At 40.4% G+C, this 16,303-nt stretch overlaps 1 protein-coding gene across 1 annotated transcript in view; it reads left to right on the top strand.

Annotated features, from left to right (window-relative positions):
• FMNL2 (formin like 2) overlaps positions 1 to 16,303 on the top strand; it is a 199,285-nt gene that overhangs the window by 164,004 nt on the left and 18,978 nt on the right. Inside the window, exons 14-21 of the mRNA XM_018553601.1 lie at positions 332 to 683; positions 2,060 to 2,257; positions 7,976 to 8,100; positions 9,498 to 9,700; positions 12,728 to 12,962; positions 13,191 to 13,259; positions 13,340 to 13,420; positions 14,846 to 14,975. Coding sequence (XP_018409103.1) covers positions 332 to 683; positions 2,060 to 2,257; positions 7,976 to 8,100; positions 9,498 to 9,700; positions 12,728 to 12,962; positions 13,191 to 13,259; positions 13,340 to 13,420; positions 14,846 to 14,975 — 1,393 coding nt within the window. The remainder of the gene's footprint in view (positions 1 to 331; positions 684 to 2,059; positions 2,258 to 7,975; positions 8,101 to 9,497; positions 9,701 to 12,727; positions 12,963 to 13,190; positions 13,260 to 13,339; positions 13,421 to 14,845; positions 14,976 to 16,303) is intronic.

Raw genomic sequence — 16,303 nt, 5'->3', positions numbered from 1 at the left:
TGTTAGTGGCAGCGGTAAAAGTTTGGATTTTCCTTACCCTTTTCTCCATTAGACAGTGATCAGCATGACAAATAATAGGTAGATCTTCATGAAGGTGACACGGACAGTGACAAAGGTTGTAACCTTTCCACATTTTTTACAAAAAGATTTGGGCTGAAATTTTGCTTTAATTACTGGCTTGGGTTTTCTTGGACATCTTCTTCAATCCTGAGCTAATACCACCTACTACAGAGCTTTGCCATGATTATTTACTTGCATTATATATTTTTAATTTATGTCCCATAATGAGCAGAATAACTGTCTTACCTTATCTGTCTCCTGTTAAATGTAGGAAGTCTGTAAAGATGCAAATACACAAGTCAGCACGCTGCGTAAAATGGTCAAGGAGAAGGAGGAAGCCATTCAGAGACAATCCACTCTGGAAAGAAAGATCCATGAGTTGGAAAAACAGGGGACTCTTAAAATTCAGAAGAAAGGCGATGGAGATTTATCCATCATGTCGATGGTGACGGGGGGTGTGCCGTCAGGGGCAGAGGTGGTGCCTGGAGCATCAATATGTACTGGTATGCCACAGACTGGACATCCTGTGCCTGCTGGAGCACCCGCAAGTGTATCAGGAACTTCTGTATCTTCAGCAGCAACCCCTCCACCTCTACCTCCTTTGTCCTCAAACACTGGGGAAGGTAAGTGAACAAAGTAATATATTCGTAAGTAATATATTCGTAAGAGAAGTCTTCTAAATGGCCCACAACCAACTCTGAAAGCAGTGCAGATCTGGCTGTTTAGTTCTAATTAAACACTAATTAGACTGGCAAAAGTCACATTGTTAAAAAATCGCTCACTTAAGACTCCCATAGACATTGGTTCAGTGGTGGAATGTATGTTACAAAATATAAGCCATTAATTTTTCCCCCATCTCTTCAAGGGGCACAATTTTAAAAAGCAAAATCTACCTAAAAAACTATGAGTTAGTGTCTAACGTGTGGACTGTGATTCTCTGGTGCTAATGTTAGGAAAAGGCTAATAGCGGTGTCATGGTTGAATACTAATAAACACCCAGCAAGATGCCCAATGCTGAATCACGACATTATTCTACTCTTAAAGTAAACCTGCTGGCTGCTAATGCTGATGTCATTCTGCTATGGTGACCTTTTGGCTTTCAACAATTTTTGAAACAATGAACTGTAACAATGCACAAATCAGGAAAGTCTGAGAATAATCTGTTCGAGTTACTTTTACACGTGCTGTCTTCTGGACTGTCATTGTGAGTTCTGGACTGTAATGGTGAGTCATTAACCTGGAACAAGCACGTAGGACACAGTTCAGACTTTTCAGATTTCTCCATCAGCTTACTAAATAGTGGACTAAGAATCAAGAGGAGAGACAAAGATACTGAACCTTTAAAACCATGTTGGATCAGCTCCCATATTTCTGCAGGTTCACTTTAAAGTAAAACCTATCATGAAGTAGCTGTAATTTTTATGGAGCATTGGCTACCTGGCTACCGGGATTTGGCCAGCCCTGCGGTTACCCTGCATTACACAATTTCCTTCAGAAAAACAACCTTTCTAAGTATCACTGGGAATATTAAGGAAACAAAGACAATATGAAACATTTACTATTGGCAGTATGGAAGGTTACAGTGGTTTTTTTCCCCAGTATGCTGAAAAATCTCTGCATCTAAACATTTGATTATTCCCTAAAGGAGGGATATTTTCCCTGCAGGCTTACGGCATTGGAGATAATAAATCTGATGGGAAAGTAAGGTAACCCCTGTGGTATTTTGCCAGTTTATGAACAGCTTTTGGCCCAGGATGTCAAGGATGTCAACATTTAAAGCTTGTGAAGCACTAGCTTTGCTTTAAAGTTGCTAGTTTTGCTTTTCAATGGCATTCCGAGTCGTTTCTTAACACAGTTGGGAGAGTATTGAAGCTTCAGCTAACTGACATATCAAACATAGGAATCAGGTGCATAGCAGTACCCAGCACTCCTGTGTACAAGACAGAACTTAAATATGATTCTTGATTTCTGCATTATAAAATGTCTTTTTTTTTCACAGTGGAAACTGGTGCTACACCAGCAGCCATGCCACCTGCACCGCCTCCCCCACCTCCTCCTCCACCACCTCCTCCACCACCACCACCTCCTCTACCAACTGCAGAGTATCCAGTTCCTCCACCTCCTCCTCCTCCACCAGGAGCTCCTCCTTTTCCAGGAACCGCCTCACCCACAGTTATATTTAACTCAGGACTTGCAGGTAACAAAGTCAGGCATCCTAAAAAAATGCATTCGACTGAAATACAATATTGATCAATTAAAGGTTCACTTAACCATTTTTTACAAGGAAGGTTGCTGTTTTTTGGTACTTCTTAGTTTAGATTAGATGTGAGTAGATTTCTTTCTAAAGCAGAAACCCATATAAAGTGTAAAGATTTTTAAACCCATATAAAGTGTAACCATAATAGATTAGATAAATTAGATTGTGGCATAGAGATTCTGTTGATTTAAGTCTTTGGTGAAAGAAATTTGGAAATTTGGTGCTAATAAAATGAAAAATTCACTGTCTTCACAAGCACCCCTTTCCACCCCTGACACTTAACTTTGAACTATGTCTTAGACGGTACCTAACACTTAACCCTCCCTAAAATGTTGCTCTTAAAATTAATCAATTAACACATACCAGCCCGAGCCCCAACAGTTATAGCTGAACTCCAGGAAAACATTTTAAAAAAACCCATATCATACAGTTACGTAGTCACTCAATAAAAATCATGAAATGTATTTTTAAATGTAACTAATGTGAATACCTGAATCTGTCTTGGTGCCAGTTCCTCGTAATCCCCTGTACAGTGGCAGAGGGCAGGCAATCAAAGGGAGCCAATCAAATTTTCACATTGCACATGTGCTGACAATGGACATGCTGACTGAAGAGAGTAAGGTAGCAGAGGAATGAGCTCCTGCACCTTCATTGTCAAAGCACAGGCAGGGGGCAGGGAGGTGATCAAGCTTTATTTCTTATGCAATACTTATGAAAACTCCGGACCACCGCAGGATGAAGCATAAGTACTGAGACCAGAAATGACCTGCTACACGAGCACCTCAGGACGAGGCATAAGTAATGAGACCAAAAATTTCCTTTTTTTCTGATGACTAGAGAAACTTCCTGGATTTAATTTATCCGGTATGAATCTCTAAGTCTAGTTGGCTAGCAGGCGCAACTCCCAGGATTTAATTCTATTGGGTAGGAATCACTAGAAGCCCTTGTTCTCTCCGGAGGAACAAAGTAAACTAAAATAATGAAGCAGACGATAAGGATACATCCATTCTCCTGAGGACACCAAGCGAAGTGTGTGAGGTGGGAGGTGTTATGTCCTTAAAAGTGGCAGGCTTTTAATTTGTGATTGCCTAGTGTCCATTTCTCCTATAGGCAGCAGCATAACCCTACATATCAGATTATTCAGAGCTGTGTCCCTCGATGGATAATAGAGAAAATCAGGTTACCATCCTGGTTCTGCTGTCTTGAAGAGCTGAGTTATTCTCAGGACTAGATGTGTAGACATATAGAGCCATATAAATGCTTTGTCTACAGCCCCCATATGGCTACTTTAAATATTGATTGCTTGGAATTCAGCTTCAACCTAATCCTGCCTCATCAGGCACTATAATCCAATCCATGCAGTTCTGCACAGAACTCTGCAATGCTAGACTACCTGCTACAACAGAAGTTGCTTTGAAGAGTTTAAATGATATAAACTAATGGTGACCATAAAAAAAATGAAAGGATTTCAAGCAACACTTGTGATAATTGGACCATTTAAGAGACGCTTGTTATTGTACAGGGAGATTTTGCTGCTCGTTAGAAATTCTATCTTTGGGAACCTTCATCCTTCACTGTAGAACAGTGAAGGAGAAATGTAGCGTGCTGTCACTTCAAGTAATGAATTGCAGCGGGTTCCGGGCTTCTTGGCCCCTCTCAAGGAAATATCTGTTTTGTAGTGTGCCTGCTGATGTTTTTTACCTGAAAGTCTAATGGAGAGCTAAAGCATGTTTATTCCTGTTGCCGGTACTATTAATATTGACTAATGTACGAGCAGCACACATCTTCCTATGTGCATTAGTGAACATCATTTTTGTTCCATGTAGTGAGGTTTATATGGGGGCTGATCAGTTTAGCTCTGAGCCTCACAGGAAATATACGATTGTGAGTCAGCTCATTTATATCATCAAGGGATACGAGAGGACGTTATATCCTTGTACCAACGCAGCTTACTTTGATGAAAGTAGACAGAAAAATGCTTTCGAGTGTTTACCAGTTGTACAGAAATGTGGGAAGCAAAAATGCCCCTATTCATTTTTATAATGTAAAGCTGAACTCCAGACAACTTTAAAAACCACAATTAATGCAGTTATATGTTCATAAGAAAATAATTTAAATGCAAATATTGTGAGTATGTGAAGCTGTCTTCATTCTGGTCTCCTGTAGTCTCCTAAACAGAAGGAGAGACAACACTTTAAGCCAATCAGGCTCTGCAGCAATGCACAAGGAGTATGCTGAGAGGAGGAGAGAAGGATTACCTCTTCTGTGTGTTTCTTCTCCCTTATTGTCCAGTCAGTAAGCTGGGGGTGTGCCTGGGTCCTGCTGTTTTGTTCTAGCGGTAGTGGAGGTCATAGACCAGACTATGTTGTCTGACAGCTGTGTCTGAATCACAAGACTGGTTACACAGACTTACATTGGTAGTATACAATTGGTGAGTTGTATAATGCTTGAAGAAGGGAAATAAGAAAGGTCACAAAAGCTTGCATCTTTATTGTTAGAATACACATTATTGTATCTATAGCAATAACTTCTGCAGTATACCATTTCGGTCACTAGATGGCAGTGTGTATAGGTACTGTTATATATCTATGGTAGATTCTCTGTTGTATTGAATGAGGTAGAAAATAAAAGCTGTAGCTTCCTTCTTGTTTTAGCCAAGCCATGTGCAGCATGCATATCAGACTGTGTGCTTGTGTTTCTCTGTGAGGCTGTGCAAGAAGTTCCAACATTTATAAACTTAAGTTGGACAATAAAAGGTATCACTTAAACTACAAACTTTCTGCTTTGATTGATGGCTAAAAAAATAGGGTCCCAGGCAGATGAATAGATCACTTGATCAACACAATTGCATGCAAAGTTGGCATTTTGATATGTAAGCTCCATTGCTTTGGATGTTTAACCTTTGCTTGGAGTTTTTCTTTCAATATCAAATCTAGGCAGATAAAATTGCACAAATTATTGCAGCTTCATATTCATTAATAGATCATAAAATGTAAAATAACATCATAAAATCAAGCAGTGTAAATGTGTAAATTTGGTTTGGTATCTGCTTCTTCCAAGTCAACTGTACATCTGAGCTCAGACTGGGGGGAGGAAAAACAGCACAAGGAGCCAGTCAGGTATGCTGTAGAACAGGGGGCATGCTCATAGTGGGAGAGAGTGACAATTGGATGAGTTCAATAGTCAGCTGCTTTATCTTTCACTGTCCATTCACGGGGTGGGAACCTTTAAGTGGAAGTGAAACTTCAACAGAGAAAGGTCAGGTCCCCTTCCCTGACAGACAGAGCAGTGTACTTACCAGGACTGGATGGAAATAAATATCCATTTGGCAGGTAAAACAGCTCTCCTATATGTATTTCATCTGTTAACTTAGCAGTTTGCCTGGAGTTCATCTTTAAGCCTAATGAAGCTGAAACTACATGTATTCCTACATAAGGAGGGTTGTGCGATATACACTGTCCAGTGATGTAGATATTAGACTCAATTTACAAAGCTTTAACACAAGGATATGACTCTCCAGTATAGCCATGTGACTGTAATTTTCAAATCTCATTGGACGCAGCTGAAAATATATGTCACTTTAAAAAAAAAATAAGTATCCTTAATCTGATGTGTTAGCTTTGTGAACTGAGCCTATTGTATGGAGAAGCACTTAAAGGAGAACTATGGGGTTAAGGCTGTGATCTGTAATCTTCTTAATGTTTTTTTTTAGATATACTATACAAGAGATCACCTTGATGTAAATAATATTATCAGTGTTTGTTAATGTATTTGTTTTTGTTTGTACCTGAGGGCATACATATTTGCTCATTACATTACATATGCAGACTTTGCTTCCTGCTTAGTAGCATTCACTTTTGCACGTACTCGCACCCATGTGTTTGTATGTGCATGTACTTTTTTTTTAAACATATATGCTTATTACATATGCAGTCTGCGTCTTTGTTTTTTATCTCTGATACCATTATTTCATTGTAGTTGAATCAACTGTGGTCTCTAATGACATGAAAAGATGCACAGTGCTCCTGGTAGACAGAGACCATGTGAGGTTTTGCCTAATTTTTAGATCACATTCCTATTCATGCCAAAGCACAACAGAGCTTTCCTAAAACCGAAGGTGTTTAGATATCATGACTTTCATCACAAATATAAATGCACAACTTTACTCACTATCAATCTATGAGGATAACACCCCTTTTTATATTTAAATCTGTGATGTAAATAGCAGAAGCATGTGTTTAAATTAGGTTTTGCTGTACCTTATGGTGGTTTAGTGAAGGTTTTTTTGTTGTTAATTTGTTGTAAAATTTGTCTTAATTTGTCAGTTCTAATCAATTATCTTATAACGTTATCTTGAATTCACTTGAGTTTCCTGAGACTTTTGTGTTTTTCACCTGTTACTGTATATGCTAAAATGTGTAACGTTAATTTCTCCTCTTGCTTTTGTGCTTCCTCTTAAGATGGACCAATCAAGCTGTTCTGTAGGTTTTTCCATCGTTCTTTTAGAAACTGTGTTCATTGCCTTGATGTTTGTTTTTAAACATGTTCCTATATGTATATACATGACAACATTCCCCTGTGCACACCTAGGCGACACCTCACCGCGCGGTCAGGAGTCGCCAAGGTGTGAATCGAACGAGCTGTGGGTGCCATTATTTTATAATGGCACCCCAGTTGTGCCGCCCGGATTGCGCGGTTTCCCACCGCAATTCCGCCCGTGCTTCCAAACATGATTGCGGCTAAAACAGTCACGCGTCGTGTATCGCAAAAAAAAGGTACTTTTACCTTTTTTCTGCGATTGCCACACGGATGCCACCCCATTGAGGGCCAGTGCACACCAAGGCGACACCTCACCGCGTGGCAATCGTGCACGATTCCACCCGGATCGCCGCACGGTCAGGAGTTGCCTTGGTGTGCATCCGATCACGCTGTGAGTGCCAATATTTGCTAATCATGCGGTTTCCTGCCGTAATTCCGCCCGTGCTTCCGAACACGATTGCGGCTAAAACAACCGCGCATCGTGCATCGCAAAAGGAAGGTACATGTACCTTTTTTCTGCGATTGCAGCGCGGATGTCACCCCATTGAAATCAATGGGGCCACGCGGCAATCGCTGCCTGCATTGTGCTGGATTGTGCGATCCCGGGACACGCGATCCCGGATCGCGTAGGTCTGGAAGGGGGCCTGAAGTCAATGGGGCCGCGCGGCCTGCATTGTGCAGGATTGCGCGATCCCAGATCGTGGAGGTCTGCACCGGGCCCAGGGACAGTTTTAACCCTTCCCCAAGATGCCCATATAACAACCAAATCTGGTTTGGTCTAAAACCAAGTTTGGTCTAAAACCTGGCTGTTCAGCTAAAAAATAAAATACAGGACAGTCACAGCACATCAGGGACTGTTGGCAAGTATATAAAAAAAAGCTGTTGTCTGTTTATAAAAGGTATAAATTACATTGTGGATCATTTTTTTTTTACCCTTACGGAAATCTTTTATCTTTTTAATACACTGGCAAAGTCACTGTCACTTTTTTCTTTGTGATCCATGGTGGAACAAACTAATTTGCATGTTGATTGTATCATCTGTGCATGTTCAGTGTTTGTATAGTTTATGTTTTCTTTTGAAGATTAAATTATATCCTGTCTACTACTTTTCTTGATCAGCTGTGAAAATTAAGAAGCCCATCAAGACTAAGTTCAGGATGCCAGTATTCAACTGGGTTGCTCTAAAACCCAACCAGATCAATGGCACAGTCTTCAATGAAATCGACGATGAAAGGATACTGGAGGTATGAACGGCAGATGTGTGTGAAATGAAAATGATTGTACTAAATCACCTCTGAATAAATGGGTATTATCGCGAGCCAAGCCTTCCTTAAAGTGACACTAAACTCAGGAGTTAAATCTTAAGAATACATCCAAGTACCCTTAACAATCAACTAAAATGTATCTTATTTGTGTATCACTCAGCTGTAGATCCTCAAATCATCTCTGAATTGGTGCCGACACTGTCCTGCCTTCTGGAGGGGGGCTACTTTTGTTTCCCATGGTCCCCGTGTGCGTTGTAAAGTAGTCACCACTCCAAACTCACTCTCGTGATGGACTACAATCTCAATACAAATTAGCAAACCAAATGTGAGATTGTAGTCCATGACAGGAGTGAGCTTGCAGTGGTGACTACTTTACAACACACAGGCACCATGGGGAAGACAAGTAGCCACCCTCCAGAAGGAAGGACAGTGTCAGCACAAATTCAGAGATGATTTGAGGATCTACAGACGAGTGATGTACAAATAAGATACATTTTTGTTAATAGTTAAGGTACTTGAATGCATTTCTAAGATTTAACTCCTGACTTCAGTGTCACTTTAAAGTGAAATGATACATTAGTGGCACCACTACAAACTTAGTCCAACAATTAAAACAGTGACATCACTGTGCACCTGGCCTATCAATATCCTCTGTACGTCATGTGACATCAATGTGAGTTTTAGTTCAATTTAATTTACACTGTGGCCATTCTCCAGCCTCCTCAAGCTTCTTGAGAGTATGTAAAGCTGCTTCCACATATTTATGCCTCATTTACACTGGGAGTTCTGGCATTCATGCGGTAGGAACCTACAGATTCCTGCCGCAGGAATGGCAAGTGTCCCCATTCAGATGAAGCGGCAGTACCCATTTAATTCAATGACAGGGTGACGCCGGCCGCATCTGTAAATTGTAGTCCGCAAGTAATTGTATACAATATAATTACATGCAGATTGCAACAGATCACTGTCCCTGGACAACAATGATCTATTCCGCATGTAATCTTTTATGGTAGAAGTACATGCAGACTGTCACTTACAGATGCAACTGCTGTCACCTTGTCATTTACTTGAATGGTACAGCGGGCACATCTAAACAGGACACCTGGGATTCCTGACGCAGGGCTCCATAGGTTTCTGCTGCAGCAAACCAAATTACCCAGTGTGAATGGGGCCTTAAGCCAATTCATAGTTAATAGAGTTCACACAGACAAGAAGTATACAGTATCAATATGTATGTTTTGGAGGGGATATATGCATATCTACTCTTGTTGACCCAAGACTGGAGATAACAGTACAAATCGTTTCAAACTGCATAATCTAAGTTCTGTTTTATAACAGCCCAGTAATTGCAATGTAACTCTCGTTTCTTTATCAAGGATTTAAATGTTGATGAATTTGAGGAAATTTTCAAGACGAAAGCCCAGGGCCCGTCCATTGACATCAGCTCCAGCAAGCAGAAAGTAGCACCTAAATGCTCTAACAAAGTGACGTTGCTAGAGGCCAACAGAGCCAAGAACCTGGCCATCACCTTGAGGAAAGCGGGCAAGACAGCAGAGGAAATCTGCCGAGCCATTCAGCAGTAAGTCTTGTAGTTCTGGGAATGCAAATACTGCAGATTAGGAGATTAGTGCAGATCTTTTTATGCAATTGACTCAGCATGGTGTTTTTTTTTCATGTTCTGATAACCTGTCTCCTGACAAGCTGAGCCTATGAGCTTTATTTGTGTAAAGGTGCACCGGACATTGCCATTTCCAGCATCGGACTGACTAGAGACAAACTCCATGTTAGATGTGTAATGTAATGTGCATGTGTAAAAAGATTTTTAAATTACATTTATGAATAATTATATAAACATTTTAGGAATTTACAAATACTCATTGAAGAGACCCTGTCATTAGACAATTATTTCAACAAACATCTTCCCAAAAGATTATATGTGCATTTAACATATTAATGTTAATAATGTTCACGTATTAATGTTAATTACCTGTAAAAACCTACCTTGTGTAAACATTAAAAAGCCCTGAGACTGCTGCTAGGTGCTGCTATCATGGGTGTGATGTCAACAGCTCCAGCAGCCTGAGAGCTGTCTCTCAAGTGACCCTCTGGTGCAGCGGTTGCCAACCTGGGCTACGTGTAACACCAGAGGTACGTGTGTTAGAGTTACATGAAAATAAATAATGGTGGAAAAGGGCAGTGGCACAGCCGACTAACAGTTTGTAAACATAGCTGGAGAATGACTGCCTGGTTACTGGCTCCATGAAGTGACAGGGAGGTATAAGCCCTACATGAGTATGAGACTGAGTCCAGTTGGAGGCTGAGATCTGGACATGTGTGCAGAAATGTTTAATTCCCAGTAAGATTTATGTTATATTGCTATTTTAGCTGCAAATAGTGCTCACTCGAGTTCTTTGGATTTTCGAATCATACATTTTGGCTAGATTCAAACCCTTGTAGTGCATTACTGCATGTGCATTAGCATGCGTTGGGTTAGGACAATGCATTCATTTTGAATGGGCTTCCAAAGTACCATACTGGACCTTTTTTGAAGGGCACCATAATACATTGAGTGTTTACATCTGTGCATTGTAGTGCGCTAAAATGCAAGTCTGTTGTAGGGCAATTAAGAATTGTGTTGGGGTAACATTAAAAATGAATAAAAATGAACACCCCAGTGTGAATGTTACCACGTAGCACATTCTACCTCCAGCCCTAAACTTATTTTGGTGACAGATCACAATGTATTTCTGCCGCAGCTTCAGATACATTGTTTAGACAGTACTTAAAGGGCATGTATGGTAAATTGCACAAACAAGGTCCCCTACTGTTACCTTTAGGAAACAGTAAGACAGTATGTAGACAGTAAGTGGCAGCAAAGGGGTTGCAGGAAATTGGCAGTGTCAATATGCAACTAAGGATGAAAAAAGTTAAAACAGTATTTGATTTTAAAAAACACACAACGGTTGTTTGATGTGGATTTTTGTTATTCAGCGTTTACATTTTTACAGAACACATTCTGACTTCACCCATGGCAATGTAGTAGCAAATATGCATTAGTCCCAACATTATCAAATCAGAAATCAGTGTCTGTGTGGTCTTTCCCATGGATATCAGCAGAAGATTCTGCATCCTACTGATAAATTTCCATTCAAGGTCCTTCTAGACGCTGCATCTCTTCTGCAGATATCTTTACCAATATGTGCTGCTTGGCATCTGGGCTCTTATGGGCTCTTATTGATTCACAACAACATTGAACAATGGATTGCCTTTTTTGTCTCTCTGACAGAGTTGGGAGCATAATGGAAATTTTTAAAGCTTCCACTTAATGAATCAGTTATACGTCTTTCATAAATATGATCTTATTTCCATTATTGTAAATGTTGCCCTTCCAACCAGTAGTCTGAGAACACCCATTTTGTCAATACAAATTCTGATTATTATTATATATTTGTTATTTAAATAGCGCAAATCTTATTGTGCAGGGTTTTTAGCTTCAGTAAATATAGATAGAAGAATAAAAAATAACTCAACAGACAAAAAACAAATGGTTAGTGTCTTTCTCTCTCTCTCTCTGTATACAGTCTAAAGGATTATCAATTTCAGGAATGTAAGATGGTAAGACAAGGAGCTAATTTTATTTTTAACTTAAAGTGACACTAAACTCAAGGGATAAATGTGAAAATTAGAAAATGTGTTCAAGTACCCTAACTAAAAAGAAAAATGTATCTTATTTGTGTATCACTCGGCTGTAGATCCTCAAATCATCTCTGAATTGGTGCCGACACTGTCCTTCCTTCTGGAGGGCGGCTACTTTTGTTCCCCATGGTCCCTGTGTGTGTTGTAAAGTAGTCACCACTGCAAGCTCACTCACGTGATGGATTACATTCTCATGTTTAGTTTTCTAATTTGTATTGAGATTGTAGTAGGGAGTGAGCTTGGAGCAGTGGCTACTTTACAACACACACAGGGAACATGGGGAACAAAAGTAGCCACCCTCCAGAAGAAAGGACAGTGCCAGCACCAATTCAGAGATGATTTGAGGATTTACAGCCGAGTGATACACAAATAAGATACATTTTTGTTAATAGTTTGGTACTTTAATCCATTTCTAAGATTTAATGTCGGAATTTAGTGTCACTTTAAATTTTACTAAAAGGTGCAAGCTTCACTTTCTTTCTGCCGACCCAGTAGGGCACCCTGCATCATTTCCTTCATATGCAGGGTACCCTCTTGGATCACGTGTTATGTGCTTCTTGGTAGGGGGCAAGAGGGTTATCATCAGTGACTTTGCTGATAATTCTCTTTCTCAGCAGACATAGTGAAGCAGTCCTGTATGTCTGCTGAGGGTGGCATACTGCAGTGAATTCACTGCAACCCTTCAGCTTTGTCACCCACCTCAAGGAAGACTGGAAGGTTGGTTGCATCACCAGTTATTTTTGCAAAGAAACAAGAGTTGCTGAATGCAATTTTGCACTTATAAGTATTTTATTTCTACGGAAAAAAATGGGAAATTATAACATTTTGAGTATAGTTTTACATTAATATTTTGACATAATCACTGACTGTATCTTTTTTTACATTACTATTTTTTTGACTCCACACTTAGGTTTGACCTGAAAACACTTCCCGTGGATTTTGTAGAATGTTTGATGAGGTTCATGCCCACAGAGGCTGAGGTGAAGATGTTACGGACTTATGAGCGGGAGAAAAAGCCTTTGGAGAACGTGTCGAATGAGGATCGCTTTATGATGCAGTTTAGCAAGATAGAGCGGCTGATGCAGAAGATGACCATCATGGCGTTCATTGGAAATTTCTCAGAAAGCATCCAGATGTTAACACCGGTATAATTAATGGGCCGGGGTTCTTCCAACCTTGAATCACTGAAGTGCTGATTATACTTCGTAGCATATCATATATAATTAGGCCATACAGTCACTGCTCTCTATTGCTTTGGAACAGTGTTCATGCATTCACAATTCAGTTATGTCAACACAGATTTCACAGTTTGCATCTATAAATAATATTTTTGACTGAATTGCCAACACAATGCTATTTTGTTTTTATTCTAGCAACTTCATGCAATAATAGCTGCCTCGGTCTCCATTAAGTCTTCTCAGAAGCTAAAGAAAATACTTGAGGTGTGTGAGGACACATATCACTAGTAACATTGGACTGTAAAATGAGCAGAAATTTGACAAATTGTTTCCTTTTTATGTAGATTATATTGGCTCTTGGGAATTACATGAACAGCGGTAAACGTGGAGCCGTGTATGGGTTCAAACTTCAAAGCTTAGACTTGGTAAGTAGTTGATGAAATATTAGCATAGGTGTAACTGCAGGTATGGCAAAGAGTATAGGTGCTCCTAGGCCCCTAAAGAGGACCTAAAATTGTGCCTATAAATAGGCAGGCAGAGGCAAAAGGGGCTGCCACCAGTAACTGTGGTCTCCCTGCAGCTGATCTTTCCCCCATTACTGATTTACCATGTCATGTTGTACACTGTGTGTAGAGGTGGCCATCTTGGTAAAGGCAGGTCTTTGCCTCCTCATGTCAGAGCTGCTCTCTAATGACTGGTGATCTAATGACTGATAAGGGAATTATCAAGCAGCAGCAGGGGGTGCGGAAAGCACAGATCCCAGAATTAACTAATCAGAAGCAGGGAGATTCTTGCACTGCAAGTCCTCTGGTAGAGCGTCCTCCCCAGCAAGGAGAACCGTAAGCAGTGCAGTGACATTAACAAATCTCACTACAAATCTCATGAAATTAGCTTTTAGAAGCACAGTGTGTTAGATCTCACACTGCACTACAAGGGTCAGGGCAGGGAAGTGCACTGCTATATCTCAAGAGGTATTCAAGACAAAAAGGTAAGTTTTTCATGGTGCAGTTTAGGCAGAATTTATATTTCCAGATGTAGCTGATAACATAGCAAGTCTTCAATTTCTGAGTTCACACAAGTCCTGTAAACATAAGTGCTTCTTCCATTTATTTAGCAGCTATACACAATGAGACCCTGCTCATAGTTGTTTAGGATCTTGTTAATGTAATTTTAACATTTATTTTTAATCTTTTTAAATATTCAGCTTTCATAAAAGAATACTTGTTGATCGTGTTGTTGTTGATCCTAATCAGGCACTTCTTGTTGTGTGGTGAAACCCCTTAGCCCCTGTCTCCAGGGTGGGCTCCTGCGATGTCATCCTGTCACATGCATCCATGAAGGGAGCAACAAAAATTCCTGGCACACACAGGAATGATCCACAGTTTTTAATATCAGGAAGCAAATCCAGAGCAAAAATGTCAATCAATCAAATTTACATCTACTTGAAAGCAGAACTTTCGGGCAAACCAAATCTTAACCCTTGGGAGGGAGCTAAAATAACAAATGTATTACTCTCCTGAACCGCAATCCCAGCTTGCCCTTTCACCGCTCCCTCCAGCTTATCTCCTTCTCTACTCCAGTCATGGTATGTCCCTTGACGTCCAATACAGTGTATTGTATGTGCTGGGGGAGCGGGGCTGAAAGGAGCGGTCTAAGAGCAAGCTGGCAGTGTGGTTCGGGTGATTATAACTTTGTTAGCTCTCTAGACAAAACGAGCACTTAACTCTTGCAGTGCGGGGGTAGCTCCACTGCAGAGGTTAAGATTTTATTTGCCCGGGGTCGTGCTTTAAAATATTTGTGTTTTAAGTTTTTTAGATGCATTGTAACCATATCTGTGTTATTATATGCAGCTTCTGGACACCAAGTCAACGGACAGAAAACAGACATTGTTGCACTATATATCCAATGTTGTACGGGACAAGTACTCGCTGGTCGCCCTGTTCTACAATGAGATCCACTATGTGGAGAAAGCTGCCGCAGGTACGATCATTATGGGATTATTGTCCTCAGCTGGTTCTCAATAACGCTAAGATGGCCATAAATGGTAATGATGATCATTACAGAACAATTGGGTGCTTCAATGTGTGTTATAAATAAGTTATTATACTCAAACATGTGTCATTTATTACCTTATGTGCACTCTTTTGCTCGACATTTCATCTCAGTAAGTTTAAAATTGGACAGCACAGGGTTGTTCATACTACTGGGAAAGGGGCATCTTACACTTTTGTTGCTTTTTAGCTTTTTTTTTTTCTTTTGTTAAAGGGGAATTTTATTGGTCTTAGGATAATTTTGTAGTTTTGTTTTTGAAGTTTTATATTGTTTTATATTTCTCTACATTATATGAGATCTTTGTTTTACAAACATCTACACTGTGCACCCAAAACAAGATTCACTGTGGGTTTCCTAAATATAGAGCACTGCAGAAGTAGTTGACCTTAAAGCTGGCTATACACCTATAGGATCTCTGCAGATTTTCTATGGTCAGATAGAAAAAGTGCAACACATTCCTCCATCTAAACTGTGTGGATGGAGGAATCTCCAACTGGGCCAAGCTTCAGTATCTCGCTAGTTGGCCCCGCTGGCTCTCAAAATACCTGAACAGTGCCTGGATCCAATCAGATTGTTCAGGTATTTTGAGAGCCAGCGGGGCCGACTAACAAGATACTGAAGCTTGGCCCAGGGGGAGATTCCTCCATCCACACAGTTTAGCGTAGATGGAGGAATCTGCTGCACTTTTTCCATCTGACCATAGAAAATCTGCAGATAATCTATAGGTGTGTGGCCAGCTTTAGGCTATCTCTTTTGAAACTTTGAATTATGTCCTCTGTATACAGCGAGCATGGGGGGGGGGTCATTGCTCTGATTCATTCTCTTGTGTGAGTGTAATTTTCAGCTTGAGCTATTGAAATCTGTAAACAAAAGGAATTCAGCAAAACCAGTAAGTGATAGATGGGTAAAAATGTAAAGGAAAAGTATAAAGTATTCGCCTGACCAAATATATATGTGTATATATACCTATACCTATATATTATGGATGCACCGATACCAGCATCGGTATCGGCCGCGATACCGAGTATTTGCATAAGTACTCGTACTCGTGCAAATACTCCAATACATAAAACGAGTACCTGTGCCGCGTCCGCTATCTTCAGGGACCCGAATCCGCCGCACAAAGGACCTCCGTCGCGTCTTCAATGAAGCAAGATGGCCTCGACCTCCTCTGTCATGTGCTCCATTCTGACCTCTTCTCCCGCTGATTGGCCGATCGGATGATTGACAGGCTTCCTCACCAGTCAGGAGTGACT

The sequence above is a fragment of the Nanorana parkeri genome, unplaced genomic scaffold, assembly GCF_000935625.1.
Source record: "Nanorana parkeri isolate BGI_ZX_2015 unplaced genomic scaffold, ASM93562v1 scaffold125, whole genome shotgun sequence".
NCBI lineage: Eukaryota > Metazoa > Chordata > Amphibia > Anura > Dicroglossidae > Nanorana > Nanorana parkeri.
This window is presented reverse-complemented; position numbering and strand designations above follow the sequence as displayed.